Here is an 18,696-nt window from a genome sequence, read left to right as displayed (position 1 = left end):
TCTAGCCACGCCGGGCTCATAATATGCTTCTACAGGCTCTCCGCTTACAGAGCAGGGCCGACGGCGCCCAAAGCATAGCCGGCTTCACGCTTCAGTTATATAGGCAGTGTCTGCGGACCGAGACGGCGAAGTGTTCGTCATTTCATCTCACCTAAAACCGTGGGCTTTCACAAACAATAATACAATATTACGATTCATAATTGACTTTTTAGCCCAAATTGCCAATGAATGAAGTTGTCACACGATGAGAACAAAAAGTGGCCAATTTATTGCTGCTGCTGCAGCACACGCCGAGCATGGAGGACAGCAATCCACACCACATTCAATAATTACAGACGGACATTTTTTTTACTGATAAACACAACCAGCGTTATGATTTATGCAAATGTATTAACCTCGGCATCACTTCTTGCTACTTACACATTGATGACACAACATCTCCAACCTATTTACTGCTCAAAAACGGAGATTAAAAAAATTCTGGAAACTGCCTCATGATGCCAATTGTAACTAACAGCAAAATGTTAGACTACCCAATTGTTAAATGTGTGGATTGCACTCCGGCATTAGTGTAGTGCTTGATACACACCACTGTGACAACTTTATGAATTGCCTGTTTTGGCTGGAGGAGCACTATACGACTTAAAATTTTACTCACGTGGTGATCCAAATCCGAAAAATCAATGATGAATTACGTTAAACTGGTTTAACAGACCTTACATTGGTCGTGACCGCCTTGACATAGACACAATGATACCAAACTCCACAATCCTGCCACTCTCCCTCATGTTCTGCCCCCACCCCTCCCCCACCATGTGCCCCGTAGTCCTACTCCTGCTCCTTCTCTTCCTCCTCTTCCTTCTCCTCCAAGGGGCACACGTCACCTGTCACTTGAAGGAGGCAAGGTTGGGCACCTTGATGTTGATGTCCCCGATGTTGATGTTGCGCGGCATGTCTGGCAGGTTCATGTTCTTCACGGCCGACACGGCTCGCGCCGGTGCCGCCGCGAGGCCGGCCTGGGGATGAATGGAGGGAGGGATGGAGAGATGGAGGGAGGGAGGTGGCAGGCCACGGGCAAGGAGAGGGATCAGGATTTTCATTTGTGCATATCTGCGGTACACTGGTGCATTATAACACACCGGTCTAAAATCTCAATTTGAATCAGAAAATCTATTTTTATCAGTCTCGAATTGACCCTGTCGCCAAGTTTTTAGAAGGTTTATTCCGTTTGAGACTTTCTAAAAAAGGTCAACATTGATTGTTGATTTTGGTCCGGGGCATACAATTTTTTGGCCCGACCAGGAGGGCGAGCGTCTGGAACAACAGCAGCAGCTGCAACTTTCTTGCATTGCTTCACGCAAGAAAGCCAATCATCCGGCTGTGTGCTGCTAGATGGCAACAGACCGTGAAGCTTTGTGTTCAACTGCTCATAACAATCTTGTTCTGACCACTTCGACATCATGATAACTAATTCTGACGCACCACCCCGCAAGATTTTCTGACTGGGGTTACGCATCGTGGGAAACTCAATAATGATTGCACAAAAATTAGCTTTTAACTTTTTACCGCACACCACCGGTGTACCGCCAAAAGCTTCATTTATGGCGGTGGTGTCGATGCAGTCTGCGGCAATAGCACGCTCTCTCGCCCATCTGTTGCTGAGTTAACGCTGTTCGGATTGGCTAGGCCGCCCCCCGGTTAATACTGCGGTAGGGGGGTGTGTGGTAACACGAGAAATACTATGACTACGTACAGTCTGCTTCGCTCGCAGTGGACATTAAAGCAATCGCTTGGACGTTATTCTAAAACCGGTAGTAAATAGGCCATTGTGTGCCGACGTCCAAACAGTCCAAACTTTACAGACACACCGAGACTTTACTGGCAGCCAGGGACGGATTGAACCGCAAACCCTTGCAACAAGCAGCAAACACGCAATGTGATCACATCACTGCTGCAAGTTCATCACTATCAAGCTTACACTGTACCAGAGGGAAGATGGTATAAGCCTGTAGTCTGCCATGGACTATGGATCCCTTTGTTATGATTACTATGTGTGTATGTATGTTGAACTTCTTTCACACACCCCACATAGCCAACCGTACGGGATATCCGAGACATTGGTAGATGCAGAATTACCAGGACATTGGGTAGATCAGAAATAGCCTGGAGATATTACACCCATTGAAATAGGTCATTGCGCCCCTGCATTCGACACCCCCGTACTCCCTGCCTCCCTCTTCACTAAGCATGGTGAAGTAGGGCCAAAGCCCCACGATCCGCACGGCATGGGAAAGCCCTCTTCCAGCAGTGGATTGACCTAAGGTCAATGGAGGCTGTGCAGTGTTAACACTCATGCCTCGCAGCAACAAAGGCCTGGGTTTGATTACTGTGCATGTATGTACGTAGGTTGAACTTCTTTCGCACCGTACATAGCCAACCGTGCAAATCGGAGGTGCAAGCAAAGAACAAACTAAACACAGAAAGCAGTTTTAAATAAGTTTTAAATCCAGATTTTGTGTAATCCCAAATTTTTAAATCCAGATTTAAAACTGGCTTACTAATGTCAGAGGAGCATTCCAGACAGCTGCAGAAGTGCATCTGAAAGCGCGTGATGTAGTGACCGTCAGTGACTATGCTCGTTAACCTCAGAAAGCCTGACTGAGTCTCAAAACTTATTTTCAAGAGGGTCCTGTTAAGTTTTCACAATTAGGAGGGTGATGTTGCTGCTTTGTGTAATCCCAAATGAGTAATTTGCAGGTATTTTTTTCAGCAGTTGGACGTTTTTGGCCAACACCAGTTACACTGTGTCTTTGTTCAGCTATGGGAGGAAACAGGAGAATACAGAGGAGACCAATGCAGAACAGGGGGAGAACATAAAAAAAACTGTATTCACATGGGGAAAACCAACTCACTCATCGCACAGGGAGAACAAACCACACACAGAGTGGAGCGCCTGAGTGCGGGAATCTAACCCAGGCCACCTTCCTGTGCCCATCAGATCATGTCAGCTCTTGTCAGCTCGTCAATTCACTCCTACACGAGGGCCGAGATACTTAAACTGCACACAGGGTAATGTGGAGGGAAGAGGATGGGGGACGTCACCTCGGACTTCTCCAACTTGTTCTGCGCCTCGATCTGATTGACGATCTCATTCATGTTCGTCTCCAGCACCATGCCGCCCATCACCATCTCATTCAGAATGTAGTGCACCTAACACAGAGATATCCAGGGCAGTCATCGATTTACGAACATAATTCGTTCCTGAGGCCCCGTTCATAAGTAGCAACGGTTCGTAAGTCAGAATACAACAATGTACTGTATTTAAATATCCATACGTTCAGTGTTATCAAATGCGTGACATTTCAACAAAAGGAAGCATTGTTAAACTCGAAAGAAATATTGTACACTTGTATGCAATGCTGTAAAAAATACTGTATAGTAAATAAAACATAAAATAAAGTAACATAAATAGAGGGGAGGTCTTACGGTGTCTAGCAGCAGCTACGACATTGCATTTCTCCTTAAGTCCTGGATTTTTTGCAACATGGTAGAAAATTGGAATCCGTTCGGCAAAGTATAAACGTGTATATATCAGGTATGGCAGTTTAATTAACTTTAATGTCACCAGCATTCGATCATACACATGTGGCTATTTTCACCATCAAAGGTCATGTCTGTTAGCGCCAGATCCCCCAACTTTAGCTCTTCCCTATTGTGTACTAATATTTTATCCCAAGGATCCTCTCAATTATTTTTATTGGTAAATATCTCGCTCTTTGAGCCGTGTCCTTTCTCAAAGTTGTTGGCGATCGTGGCCTTGCTTCCATTTAGCTCTGTCCACATTACTCAGGAACCTGTTAGTCTATAGGCAATATTAGTCTATGTAGAATGTTAGTCTGTGGGCAATGGAAGACTGTGGGAAATGTTGGTCTATGGGCAAGGAAATAATTGTTATTCTATCTCTCCCTATGTGCCACATCCTTTCTAAATGAAGTTGACGAGCGTAGCGTTTCTTCCATTTTAGCTCTGTTCATAATATTGACTCAAGAACATTGCATCAGATACACCCAGTAACAGCCAATTGTTCAAACGGATATTGTAAATATGCATCCAGTAACATGTTAGCAAACAAATCTTACAAGTGAACTAAAATAATAAACCTGGACGGGAAAAGATTATTGTCAATCGCCATTGTTAATTCACTCGCCAATGTGCAGAATATTAATATTTGGGAAAATTATCCTGACACCCTGTGATAATGGTTTTCTGAGAAAGGCAACTATAAATATTTTTTTGGGTTTTTAAGTACTGCAAAAAATATATATATCCAAAAGCAATAGTTTATTTGTTTTCTTAACAAACATTCTATTGTAAAAATTCACACAGAACACAATTGCTAACTTAGACACGATAAGACAGCCCCCCATGAATTCCCAACAGTCATTCTGGCTGAAATTGCTCGGCCTTTAAAAGTGGAAAAAACTTAACTCCACAGCACGACAAAGATCCCCCTTATATCCATCTCAAGGCCATACCCAAGCGCACATGGTGCGAATAAGCCAAATACAAAGACTCCCCCGTATTTCCTGCACAGGCTGTTAGGGCAGGTGTTGTTAGTGAGGGGGAACTATGAAAGCCAGCATGGCACGAAAGGGTGGGTTGCCACATCCACGCCCGACCGACTTTGTCTCCCCAGTGGCAATGTATACTACACACCACGTACTCATTTGAGGCTGAGTCGACCTAGCGGAGGCCCACGACCAGTTCAGATAATCGTAACTGGTGATGGCCGTGAGCGGGAATCGAACTCGGGTCACCAGGTTTGTAGCATAGCACACTAACCGATGCTCAACGGCTTCCCACTCCGCGTTGCAAAGAGAAAGATCCCCCATATAGCCTTAACAGACTGTTGGGGCCAGTGCTGTTAGCAAGCACCTATGAAGGCCGGCACAGCACACAAGGGGGTAGGTGGCCAGCACCATTCCCGGCCGCCTTTGTCTTCCTAGTGGCAAAATTTACGACACACCACACCAGGTATACGTTTGAGGCTGAATCGACCTATGGAAGGCCCAAAACCGGTTCAGAGAATTGTCACTGGTGGTGGTAGTCATGTGCAGCAATTCAACTCGTGTAGAATCCTAACCGCAACACCAATACCTGCCATTTGCATCTAAGTGATGATGACGTCACCACCGCGCAAGTGCCAGGCCAGGTGCACTTTGAGGCCACGTGCACTTTGAGGCCACGTGAAGTGTCGAAGGCTCGCTGACAGGAGATCTCGGGACAGACCCAGGTGCCATGGGTTGGCTGACTGAGATGATCGGTAGATGCACCAGATTTACCCCCCACTGTGCCAACTTGCTGAATTTTAGCCACCCAGCGCTCCGCTCGTTGTGAGCGTCGCTCCTCTGCCCTCCGTTGTTGCTGGAGGACGACTGCCTCCAACTGCCCAACAGTGTCCTTCATGAGCCTCCTCCATAGAGGCTGATCTTGACACCACTGGTACCAAGTCCACTCAACTCCACATCCTCTTATTCCGCATCAGTCCATCTCTTCTCTAGCCTATGTCGTGTCCATTTCGCCCCCTATTTGCGGCCAAACAGAAGCTGTTTGAGCATGCGGTGACTGGGCATGCGGTCTACATGACCCAGCTAATGCAGCCTTGCCTGCCGGAGGAGCTCACTGATGGGAATGTGTCCATATCTTTCAAGGATTTGTGAGCTCCTCACACAATCTAGCCTGGTTAAACCCAGGATGGATCACAGGCATACCAGCCTGAATGTTTCTAACTCATGCAGATGTTCCATTAGCGGGGTCCACATTTCACAAGCAAAAAGAGGGACGGCATGCCTTTTGCTGAGAAAACCCGAAACTTCATGCGGGAGCGACAGACCAGGTAGATTCCACACAGCATTGCGCAGCCGATGAAAAGACAATGCCACCTGACTGATTCAGAGTGAGACCTCTCCTGTCAAACCGGAGCTGGTCATAAGCACACTGCCCAGGTATGGGAAACTCCACTCTCTCCACAACCGCTCCATCACCAATGGGGAGCTGATGGGGTGGAGTGTTTGGTGGCACAAAATACCCAGGAAGGTGCTTAATTATAAAGTCTAGCAGATGTTCTTGCTTGGCCCCGGCGTGCATCCATGATGTTTTGTGGATGTGTCGATGCCGGAATAGCGTGTTCGTAATTACAAGCCCATGGGCTACACAGAAGTCTTGCAGCCTCCTTCTGTTATTGTTGAGCTGATCTGGCCCATGCCTTCCAATCACTCCAACCCAGGTGTCTGCGTCATGAACCACTCAAGCATTAAAGTCAATTAACATGATGACTCTATCCCGATGGACCCTTTTAGCTAGCACCTGGGACAGGTTATAGAAGACATCTGACTCATCAACCTAATCTGCATCCCTCCACTGATGTTCATCTTTGGTGGCGGAGTAAGCAACCACCACCACACTTGATGGGGAGGCAAGCCCGCATTAGCCTGAGATTTACAGCTTCCCACACTTCACTGCCACACTCCCACACACCCTTCATTCTTTTGTTCAAAATAAGTGCCACTCCCCCCTGTTTGGTAATTTCATGCCCTGAGTGGAGTACTGTCCATCCCTCATGATGACTGGAACCAGAAGCGGTCCACTGGACCTCCTGTATTCCACAATGGTCCAAGCGGTACCAGTCCATCTCTTGACAAAGGAGTGGCAGCCTCTCCTCTGCAAAGAGAGTCCGAACATTCCACATGGCCAATCTCAGCGTTTTCCTGTTCCTGGATTTTTCAGATGGTGAAAAAAGTGCCAGGTGGAGGAGTTACCAGGCCCTCACACGCACCGATCTATCTACATACACATCCCCCACTCACACCAATACGGCCCACACACACATATATAGCCTCCAACACTTACACGTTCAGCCTGCACCACACACACAACAACTGCCATTCGCCACTAAGTGGTGGTGACGTCACCACGACGCTTGTGCCAGGCTATGTGCACCTTGAGGCCACGTGAAGTGTCGAACGCCCGCTGGCAGGAGGTCACGGGGCAGACCCAGGTGCCACAGGTCGACTAAGATGACTGGCTGATGCACCACCTGTGTCCCCTACTGTGCCAACTTGCTGTGCTTTAGCCACCCACGACCACACACACAGCCTCTACTACATGCACACCACCTGCGCCGCACTATGCACAATGTAGTGCACTACACACGATGCTATACAAGCCACAATGCATCATAGACTAGAGTACACACACACACTATAGTATACATGCTACAGTACACACTACAGTACACACTACAGTACACGCTACAGTACACGCTACAGTACACGCTACAGTACACACACCACAGTACACCACGCACTACGGTACATCCCATACTACAATACACCACATGCTCCAGTACATCCCACGCTATTTATAAACATACGCAGACAACAACACACGCACACAGAAACACAAACACACAGACACGCGGATACAGATAATACACAGATACAAATAATACAGGTACTGGACACGCACGCTGTTGGAAAGAAAAAAAAGTGTGGCAAAACAAAACTGCCGAAAAAAACAATAAAACAAAAACGTTAAACAATTAAAAAATATCGAGAAATGCGACTAATAAACACCGCGATACATAAAGCACCTACCTTGACACATACACTCACTTTAAAACTCAATCACACAAAACAGCACACTCTCACACACAATCACGTGATCGCTCATCCCATTCTACCGCCTTAGCCGCTCAGCCGCCACCGCGGCATGCACAAACAGACACTCGGGGTCGCTAGATCTTCGTGGCACACTGAACCAAAAAACAGACTCCAACTGCACGAACATGCGACCGAGGGAGTCCAGAGGGCCGGGGTCAGGGGCTGATGGCTGACGTCTGCTCCTGAACTGCTGGAGCACGCACGGCCAATGGAGAGAGGTGGGGGCTGGATCGGCCATGGAATGGAGATTTCTCGTCTGTCCTAACTTACGAACAGTGGTTGGGGATTCTTTGCTTTTCCTATAATCCTGAAAATACCTCCAGCGGGCACACCTGGGATATGTTTGCAACGTGCCACACCTGTTGCCAAGTGCTATGCTGCAGCATAAAAAACCCACGAAGAAAAGTAGAATATATATGAACGTTTTGGCGGTACTCCAGTGGTGCGCAATATAAGAAATATTTTTCGCGCAAAAATTATTTATTTTCCTGCGATTCTCAACCCCCGGTCCAAAAATCTTGCGGGGTGTGCATTAAAATCAGTTCCCGTGAAGCGGTCGGAAGACAAATGTCAGTTACATTTTTGATTGCAGACTGTTTTATGAAGGACCAGTGTGTCATGCTGCACCGGTGTAGCGCCAATACGTCCATGTGGAGATTCTAGAAGGGTTCCTGCTGATGATCTTGGTGATTTGCCAGGACATTAATGACCCAGGAAGCACAGGGCTACTGCCCCATCATCCCCACCGCCCGGACCTTGTCAACGTGGAAGATGAGGTCCAGCTCACAGACATTCTCAAAGCACTTGTCCAGAGTCTCCACGAACACCTGGTCCAAAACAAGACGATGTCAACACAACCATGAATTGCCATCGCCACCAACGTCTGTCAACGATGAACCGCCGTCAAACACAATAACAAACATGATCGCCACCACCATCAACACAATAATAACACCACCACCGCCATCAAAACAATAACAAACATCACCACCACCGCCATCAACACAATAACATCACCACCAACGCCGTTAAACACAATAACAAACATCACCACTAACACTGTCAACGCTGAACCCGTCAACACAATAACAAACATCCCCACCACCACCGTCAACGCTGAACCGCCGTCAACACTGAACCGCCGTCAACACGATAACAAACATCCCCACCACCACCGTGAACGCTGATCTGCCGTCAACACAATAACAAACATCGCCACGGACGCCGCCATCAACGCAATCATCAACACCATCACACAAACACCTTCAAAACTGCACGACAATCAAAGTCGTTATAAACACCATCATCACCACCAAACACCACAATCAACACCAGGAACCTAACAACATCATCGCTCACTTCTATAGAAGTGCTTTTTTGTGTTTAGTTTGTTTTCCTTCCCCCGCACCTCTGAATAGCAAGGTTGACTACGTACGATGCGAAATACGTTCAACATACAGTGAGGGAAAACATTTTTTTATCCCCTGCTGATTTTGTACGTTTGCCCACTGACAAAGAAATGATCAGTCTATAATTTTAATGGTAGGTTTATTTCAACAGTGAGAAACAGAATAACAACAAAAAAATCCAGAAAAACTCATGTCAAAAATGTTATAAATTGATTTGCATTTTAATGAGGGAAATAAGTATTTGACCCCCTCTCAATCAGAAAGATTTCTGGCTCCCTGGTGTCTTTTATACAGGTAATGAGCTGAGATTAGGAGCATACTCTTAAAGGGAGTGCTCCTAATCTCAGCTTGTTACCTGTATAAAAGACACCTGTCCACAGAAGCAATTAATCAATCAGATTCCAAACTCTCCACCATGGTCAAGACCAAAGAGCTCTCCAAGGATGTCAGGGACAAGATTGTAGACCTACACAAGGCTGGAATGGGCTACAAGACCATTGCCAAGCAGCTTGGTGAGAAGGTGACAACAGTTGGTGCGATTATTCGCAAATGGAAAAAACACAAAAGAACTGTTAATCTCCCTCGGCCTGGGGTACCATGCAAGATCGCACCTCGTGGAGTTGCAATGGTCATGAGAATGGTGAAGAATTAGCTCAGAACTACACGGGAGGATCTTGTCAATGGTCTCAAGGCAGCTGGGACCATAGTCACCAAGAAAACAATTGGTAACACACTACGACGTGAAGGACTGAAATCCTGCAGCGCCCGCAAGGTCCCCCTGCTCAAGAAAGCATATATACATGCCCGTCTGAAGTTTGCCAATGACCATCTGAATGACCTCAGGTTAAAGAGGCCCAACGCATGCTTGCCGATCAGATTCTGAGTGTGGAGCGAGCAAATCCAGATTCGTTGGTTATCGTACTTGGCGACTTTAACAAAGGTAATCTCAGCCACGAACTCCCCAAATACATACAATTCATTAAATGCCCAACCAGAGAAGGGAACACTCTGGATCACTGCTACACTACAGTCAGTAGAGCCTACCACGCCGTCCCCCGAGCAGCACTAGGACACTCTGACCATGCCATGGTCCACCTGATTCCTGCATACAGGCAGAAACTAAAACTCTGTAAACCTGCTGTGAGGACATCTAAACAGTGGACCAGTGAGGCTGTGGAAGATTTGCGGGCGTGCTTAGACTGTACTGACTGGGATATGTTCACGACTGCTACCAATAGTCTGGATGAACTCACAGAGGCTGTGACGTCCTACATCAGCTTCTGTGAGGACTGCTGTATCCCAACACGTACCAGGGTGAACTTTAACAACAATAAGCCCTGGTTCTCAGCAAAGCTTAGAAGGTTGAGGTTGGAGAAGGAGGAAGCGTTTAGGAGTGGAGATAGAGACAGATTCAAGGAGTCGAAGAACAGGTTTAGCAAAGCGGTGAGAGAGGCTAAACGACTGTACTCAGAGAGACTAAAACACCAGTTCTCTACAAACGACGCTGCTTCTGTCTGGAGAGGGCTCAGGCAGATCACCAACTACAAACCCAGAGCCCCCCACACCACTAACGACTCCCGCCTAGCCAACGACCTGAACGAGTTCTACTGTAGATTTGAAAGACAATTGGACTGTCCTGAACCACCCCTTCCAACCCAAGAGGCCCCATCCCCCACCAATACTACAGAGACGACTATCTCCTTTCAGGAGGGAGAAGTTAATAGACTTTTCAAGAGGCAGAATCCACGCAAAGCAGCCGGGCCGGACTCTGTCTCTCCAGCCACCCTCAGGCACTGCGCTGACCAGCTGTCTCCGGTGTTCACCAACATCTTTAACACCTCCCTGGAGACATGCCATGTACCAGCCTGTCTCAAGTCCTCCACCATCATCCCTGTGCCCAAAAAGCTAAGGCCAACAGGACTAAATGATTACAGACCGGTCGCCCTTACATCTGTGGTAATGAAGTCTTTTGAGCGCCTGGTCCTGGCACACCTCAAAGCCATCACAGACCCTCTCCTGGACCCCCTTCAGTTTGCCTACAGAGCCAACAGGTCTGTGGACGATGCAGTTAACATGGCCCTCCACTTCACCCTACAGCATCTGGACGCCCCAGCATCCTACGCCAGGATCCTGTTTGTGGACTTCTGCTCTGCCTTCAACACCATCATCCCTGCCCTGCTTCAGGACAAGCTCTTCCAGCTGAACGTGCCATACACCACCTGTAAATGGATCACAGACTTCCTGTCTGACAGGAAGCAGTGCGTTAAGCTGGGAACACAAGTCTCTGACTCCAGGTCCATCAGCACCGGAACTCCTCAGGGCTGCATCCTTTCCCCTCTGCTCTTCTCCCTGTATACCAACAGCTGCACCTCCAATCATCTGTCCGTCAAACTATTGAAGTTTGCGGATGACACCACCCTCATTGGGCTGATCTCTGGTGGGGATGAGTCTGACTATAGGTGGGAAGCTGACAACCTGGTGACCTGGTGTAGCCAGAACAACTTAGAGCTAAATGCTCTAAAGACAGTTGAGATGGTTGTGGACTTCAGGAAGAATACAGCACCACTCACCCCCATCACCCTGTTAGACTCCCCAGTCAAAATTGTAGAGTCCTTCCGCTTCCTGGGCACTATTCTCTCCCAGGACCTCAAGTGGGAATTGAACATCAGCTCCCTCACCAAGAAAGCTCAACAGAGGATGTACTTTCTACGGCAGCTGAAGAAATTCAACCTGCCAAAGACAATGATGGTGCAATTCTATACAGCGATCATTGAATCCATCCTCACCTCCTCCATAACCGTCTGGTACGCTGCTGCCACTGCCAAGGACAAGAGCAGACTGCAGCGTATCATCCACACTGCTGAGAAGGTAATTGCCTGCAATCTACCAACCCTCGAGGACCTGCACACGACAAGGTCCATGAGGCGAGCGAGGAAGATTATGGCCGATTTCTCCCACCCTGGACACTCTCTGTTTCAGCTACTCCCCTCCGGCAGAAGGCTTCAGTCCATCAGGACCAAAACCTCACGCCATAAAAACAGTTTCTTCCCATCTGCTGCTGGCCTGTTAAACAAGGCCAAGGGCTAACACTGTTTTTAACATTTGATCTACATAACGACACCTTGCCGATATTAACTATGTTACCCTATTTGTATTTTTTATTTTTAAATTATATCTTAAAGCTATTTTATATTCCGTATTTATTTAATTTTATATACTTCAGCCCCTTGGTGTTAAGACTTTTAACCCTTATAGTAAGACTTGTTTAAAACTTATTTAAGATTTTAGATTCCTATATGTTGAATGTATGCACCATCCTGCCAAAGTAAATTCCGTGTCGGTGTGAACTTACATGACGAATAAAACCGTTTCTGATTCTGATTCTGATTTAGAGGACAACTGGGTGAAAGTGTTGTGGTCAGATGAGACCAAAATGGAGCCCTTTGGCATCAACTCAACTCGCCGTGTTTGGAGGAGGAGGAATGCTGCCTATGACCCCAAGAACACCATCCCCACCGTCAAACATGGAGGTGAAAACATTATGCTTTGGTGGTGTTTTTCTGCTAAGGGGACAGGACAACGTCACCGCATCAAAGGGACGATGGACGGGGCCATGTACCGTCAAATCTTGGGTAAGAACCTCCTTCCCTCAGCCAGGGCATTGAAAATGGGTCGTGGATGGGTATTCCAGCATGACAATGACCCAAAAAACACGGCCAAGGCAACAAAGGAGTGGCTCAAGCAGAAGCATATTAAGGTCCTGGAGTGGCCTAGCCAGTCTCCAGACCTTAATCCCATAGAAAATCTGTGGAGGGAGCTGAAGGTTCGAGTTGCCAAACGTCAGCCTCGAAACCTTAATAACTTGGAGAAGATCTGCAAAGAGGAGTGGGACAAAATCCCTCCTGAGATGTGTGCAAACCTGGTGGCGAACTACAAGAAACGTCTGACCTCTGTGATTGCCAACAAGGGTTTTGCCACCAAGTACTAAGTCATGTTTTGCAGAGGGATCAAATGCTTATTTCGCTCATTAAAATGCAAATCAATTTATAACATTTTTGACATGCGTTTTTCTGGATTTTGTTGTTATTCTGTCTATCACTGTTCAAATAAACCTACTAAAATTACAGACTGATAATTTCTTTGTCAGTGGGCAAACGTACAAAATCAGCAGGGGATGAAATACTTTTTTTCCCTCATTGTACATGTTAACATCACCAACAAACACAGCCATCAAGCACCATTACAAACATCAACTAATCTCCACCAACACTACTGACAACACCAACGCAATAACCATCATTCGCCACTTAAGCTAGGCTATGTGTACTTTAAGGTCACGTGAAGTGTCAAACGCTCGCTTACAAGAGGTCACGGAACAGAACCAGGTACCATCAGTTGAATGACTGAGATGACTAAAAGATGCACCACCTGTGCCCCCTATCGTGCCAACTTGCTGTGTTTTACCCGCCCGGCGCTCAGCTCATTGTTGCGAGCATCGCTCCTCTGCCTTCTGCTGTTGTTAGAGGGTGACTGCCTCCAACTGTCCAGTAGCAAGCATCCTTCATGAGCCTCCTCCACAGAGGCCGATCTTGATACCGCTGGTATGTCACTGGCAAGCCCACTCAGCTCCATATCCTCTCGCACCACATTATTTCAACATCTTCTCTAGCCTGTGCCGCACCTGTTTAGCCCCCTCTATCCAATCTACGTGTTAAACCAAATAAAAGCTGTTTAGGCATTCGGTGGCTGGGCATACCGGCTACATGACCCAGCCAATGCAGCCTTGCTTGCCAGAGCTTACTTATGGGACTGTGTCCAGATCTTTCAAGGATCTGTGAACTCCTCACACAATCCAGTCTGGGTTAACCCAGGATGGATCGTAGGCAGGCTATCCTGAATATTTCTAACAGGCGCAGTTGTTCCATTAGAGGGGTCCACATTTTAAAGCATAAATGAGGGCATGCCTGTGGCCGAGAAAACCCGAAACTTCGTGCGGGAGCAACAGACCAGGTAGCTTGCACACAGCATTGCGCAGCCGATGAAAAGATCATGCCGCTCTATTGATTTGGAGCGAGACCTCAGCTGCCAAACTGGAGCTAGTCATAAGTGCACTGCCCAAGCTCATAAATAATAATCCCCCGTATCGCCTTAACTGGATATTGGGGCAAGTGCCGTTAGCGAGCATCTATGAAGGACGGCATGACACACGAAGTGTGGGTGGCCAGCACCATGCCCGACTGCCTTTGTCTCCCCAGTGAGATGATTTTTACACACAGCACCAGGTACTCATTTGAAGCTGAGAGGACCTAGGGGAGGCCTAGGACTGGTTCAGATATTCGTCACTGGTGTTGGTGGCCGTGAGCGGGAATCGAACTCAAGTCTCTGCCGGGTTCGTAGCGCAGCGTGGCGCTAACCACTACTACACTAGTGCTCAAACACCACCAGCACCCAACGAATGATGCGTGATGCAGACTGCCAGTGTGTGTGGTGTGCGTGTGTGTGTGGCCATGCCTGGATGAGGTCGAGGATGCCGAGTTCGCTCTCGCACGAGTCCACGCAGAACACGAAGTAGAGTGTCGCGTAGTGCCTGTAGATGAGCTTGTAGTCCGAGCCACCTATCAGCCTGCACCCATGGTTACACAGCACAAAAGGCTACGGCGGCAACATGGCTCGCTGCTCAATCAGCCGGGCAAGTACTGTATGTGACTTGGCAAATTGCAAGAGCAAACATCCAGGGCAGTAGACAAGTGGAGTTCACACGTTCCACCAAAATACGCGCATTGTATTGGGGTATTCACAATAGAGGATTTTTGGGTTGGATCACGTATAAATATATTAAATGTGTCGTTAAAAGCCGCCACCACCCGACACAGCCAACTCGTAAGGGTTGTCACGGAAACAGAACATGCCAATTCGTCACTAATACAGCACACCGGTGTGTTGGAGAGCCAAGCTACAACATTAACAATAGACAGGAAGGACAAGTTCAAAGGGCTCGCATAATGCATAATGTACATTGCCTCAGTAATCCCCCCCACGTGGCGCAAGAGCGGAGAATTGTGGTCACCACATCTAGGCCTCTATATAAGGAAAGAAACAGTAAGACTTCTCCAAAAATCTGGCTCTCACCTGATGAAGCTAGTTGTAATTACTGGCGAAACGTCATACTCAGATTGTAAATGTTGTGGTTCGGCTCTCCAACACACCGGTGTGCTGTACTAGTGGCGAATTGGCCACGTTCTGTTTACGTGACAACCCTTACTAGTTGGCTGTGTCGGGTGGCGGCGGCTTTTAACGACACATTTATATATTTATACGCGACCTAACCCAAAAAACCTCTATTATGGATTAAATTGGTCGCGAAAGCTTACGTGTTAAACTATTGGGATATTGTCAGTCATCTGTGATATAGGCAAGATGGTTTGCACCGCACCACATAGTTTGTTGAGTCCTCGATTTTCGATTATAACACTTTCCTAAAGTAACCATACATTATTCTTATTTCGCTTGTTTATCCAGAAAAGCCTCACCGACTCTTTTTTCAGGAGGATGCTGCAGAAATCAAACCCAAGCCTGTGTTGCTGTGAGGCACGAGCGTGTTAACACAGCATTGCCACGCTGTTCTCACAGCCCTTATGTCAATCCACTGCTGGAGGAGGGCTTCCCCATGCCGTGCGGGTCGTGGGGGTTGTTTGACCACATTTCACCACGCTTGTTGAAGAGAGTAACAGGGAGCACGGGGATGCCGGATGCAAGGGCACAACGACCTTTTTCAACAGGGGGCTATGCAAGATACGACTGTGGGTCCCCCTACTTTCTCCTGACTCAATGTTACTGCAAAAAGCTACGGATTTTTTAACCCATATATAAGAATATGTAGGTTATAACTATATATTCTATTCTCATTTTTTAAAATACATTTTCTTAACATTTTTTTACTTGTTTATCTGTTAATTCGGGCCCGCCAAGTGGTCGACTGGGCCCCTATGTGTTGCATTCGCTGCATACCCCGTGGTCGGATGGCCCAGGACCAGTTATGATATGAACTCGCCACTGTTGTTTAGCCTTGGCCAGGAATACAACTCATGTGGCCGGGTTCATCATGCCGTATCGCGCTTTCTGCCGTCACAAGGCAGTTGGTGGGGGTTTGACCTCGTGGTTTCTGGACTGGTGATCGCTCCGACCGAATACGGAGATGCTCGGATCCCCCCCGGTGGGGCTGTAGTCCCGCCGGGGGGGGGAGGGGGCGCAGGGGTGAGCCGAGGGTGCGACGCTCACGTTCCCCCCTCCAGGAAGTTGCAGACATTGTCGTCTCGCTTGGACACAAGGTGGAATGTCTCCCGGATGATTTGCTGCTGCATGTCCTCGCTCTACACAAAGACAAAGATCCCCGAATAGACTCAACAGACTGCTGCGGCAAGTGCTGTTGAAGAGCACCTATTACCTTCACCACGCACGGCCGCCTTTGTCTCCCCAGTAGTGATGTTTACTACACACAGCACTAGGTACTAATTTGAGGCCGAGTCGACCTAGGGAAGGTCCAGGACTGGTTCACATAATCGTCATTGATGTTGGCCGTGAGCGTGCATCTAACTCGGGTCGCCGGGTTCGTAGTGCAGCGCGCTACCCGCTACACCACCGCACAGCCGCGCGCCCAGTCAAACGCACGAGTAATCGGGCACACAGCTCGTCACACACACGCACTCGTACCGAGTCATGCACAGTGTCACGCAGTCATTTACACACACGCAAGGCCAATGTCACGTACACAAATTGTATAGTCACGAACAAAGTAACCCGTCATCAAGCAATTAAGCAGGCATGCACTGATACTGTGTCACACGCAGTGTTACGCAGTTACGCAGTCACACATACAGCAAGTCATGCGCACAGCTGCGGTCGCGCACGCAAACACGCACCAGTGGTCGTTGTCGGTATTGCATTTATACCGTAATGGGCTTCTTCTAACATCGGCCGTGATCAATCGACTGCTGGATGAAGGTCCTTCGATGGTAACCAATCCAAGCTGGCCCATGCAGACGTGGTGGCTGTTCGTGTTTGTTGCCGTCTCACATTCGTTACGTTGTATTAATATGATTTTCATGATTTCATGAATGGCAATGTTTTATATATTTCGGATATTGCTGGTGTCATTGCATTACATTAGGTTTAATTATGCAATGCAGCAGAATCATATGATTCTACTGTATTGTACTATGCTCCCAAAGTCATACGTTCTTCCCAGACTTCAACTACCAGCCCGTACAAGTTGACCAGACTGGCGAAGTATGTTCAACCGCATCCTGGGCTGTCCCTCATCCAGCAGTGGAGTGTCCAAAAGGGACTGTATATACAACTGTATATGTACACTGTAAGCCAATTCATGCTTGGTATATCACTTAATGTTATTTGGCCACGTTTGTACGTTTTACACCGCGGTTGTGTTAAAGTCATAATCACTTAAATGTTGGTACGGTATTGTATACATGTGTATGCTGTATTTACATATAATACGTATGTCAAGTTCACATCAAGAATCGTGTACACTTGTTTCAATGTTAATCTGTTCCATAAACCTTAAACACCCCGCGAGGGCCTAGTCGCAGACGCGGAGCCACGGCATTTGCCTGAGCGGCCACGGCATTTTTCTGAGCGGCCCCGGCGGGGAGATCCCGCACCCAGCGTCCTCCCGCTCCCGCAACCCCCTGCAACCCCAACGCGAACTCACGTAAAACTTGTAGAACTTGGAGAGGCGCGGCTTGCCGTGGTTATTGAACACGAGGATCGCTTTAATCATGGCGAGAGGCCGGGAGGAGACGAGCAGAGAAGAACAGAGAAGAGGGAGAGAGCCTCAGCGAAGGCAGGCACGGCGAGGGGTGAGAGCGAGCGACGCACGGGTGGGTGCCAGGGCAGAGGTTTTACCTCCACTTTCGCCTTGCTCGTTTCTCAATCCCTCTAGCAGCGCTCCACTCCCCCTACCCCAGACCCCCCTCTCTCTCTCTCCTCTCTATCTCTCCTCCCTGGCTCCTCCTCCCTCTCTTACCTATATAGCCTCTTGTCACAGCAGCCCTTTTGCCCACTTCAGCAATTGTTTCTTGCTGTGGTCCCACCTGATGACGGACGCTTGTGTTGTGCACCGAAACGTCGTGATTTAATTTATTTTATACCTACGTGACTTTACCGAAAGAACCAAAGAGTATGGTTTAACATGTAGTCGTAGTGGGCTTTCGCGACCAATGTTATTCATAATACACCTTTTTTTGGGGTTATATCGCGTAAATATAAACGTGTTGTTAAACCCACCACGACCAGACACAGCAAAATCAATAAGGTATGTCACGTAAACAAAACGTGCCAATTAGTTGCTACTTCAGCACACCATTTATATTTTGGAGAGTAAACCCACAACATTTACAATTTGAGAAGTGACGTTTTGCCGGAAATTATTAGAACCAGCTTCATCAGCTGGTGGGCTGACGTAGTAACGAATTGGCACGCTTTATTTACATAACAAGCCTTTCTGATTGGCTGAGTCGGGTGGTGGTGGGTTAACGACACATTTTCGC

At 47.7% G+C, this 18,696-nt stretch overlaps 1 protein-coding gene across 2 annotated transcripts; it reads right to left on the bottom strand.

Annotated features, from left to right (window-relative positions):
- Positions 1–247: 247 nt before the first annotated feature.
- LOC116955961 (AP-3 complex subunit sigma-1) lies at positions 248–18,046 on the bottom strand. Of its 2 annotated transcripts, XM_032977326.2 has the most exons (6): positions 17,859–18,046; positions 16,409–16,500; positions 14,642–14,753; positions 8,477–8,548; positions 3,103–3,210; positions 248–1,016 (listed from the first exon to the last, which is right to left on the bottom strand). In XM_032977326.2, exons 1-6 carry the CDS (start codon positions 17,925–17,927, stop codon positions 888–890), a joined length of 582 nt encoding a protein of 193 aa, XP_032833217.1. In that variant the 5' UTR covers positions 17,928–18,046; the 3' UTR covers positions 248–887. The 2 variants fall into 2 exon arrangements, with proteins under 2 accessions (XP_032833217.1, XP_032833218.1); XM_032977327.2 differs by lacking the exon at positions 8,477–8,548.
- Between the last annotated feature and the right edge of the window lie 650 nt (positions 18,047–18,696).

Source organism: Petromyzon marinus, chromosome 62 (assembly GCF_048934315.1).
Source record: "Petromyzon marinus isolate PM22_M1 ecotype Great Lakes invasive population chromosome 62, UKy_Petmar_22M1.pri1.0, whole genome shotgun sequence".
NCBI classification, from domain to species: Eukaryota; Metazoa; Chordata; class Hyperoartia; order Petromyzontiformes; family Petromyzontidae; genus Petromyzon; species Petromyzon marinus.
Note: the sequence above shows the minus strand (reverse complement) of the source record. Positions and strands in the feature narration are given on the sequence as shown.

Coding starts and splice junctions, on each gene's coding strand:
- LOC116955961 (XM_032977326.2), bottom strand. CDS start 17,927: ATGATTAAAGCGATCCTCGTGTTCAATAACCACGGCAAGCCGCGCCTC. Junction 16,501..17,858: donor CCAAGTTCTACAAGTTTTAC/GTGAGTTCGCGT, acceptor GTCTTTGTGTAG/AGCGAGGACATGCAGCAGCA. Junction 3,211..8,476: donor TCATCTTCCACGTTGACAAG/GTCCGGGCGGTG, acceptor TCTCTGTGTTAG/GTGCACTACATTCTGAATGA.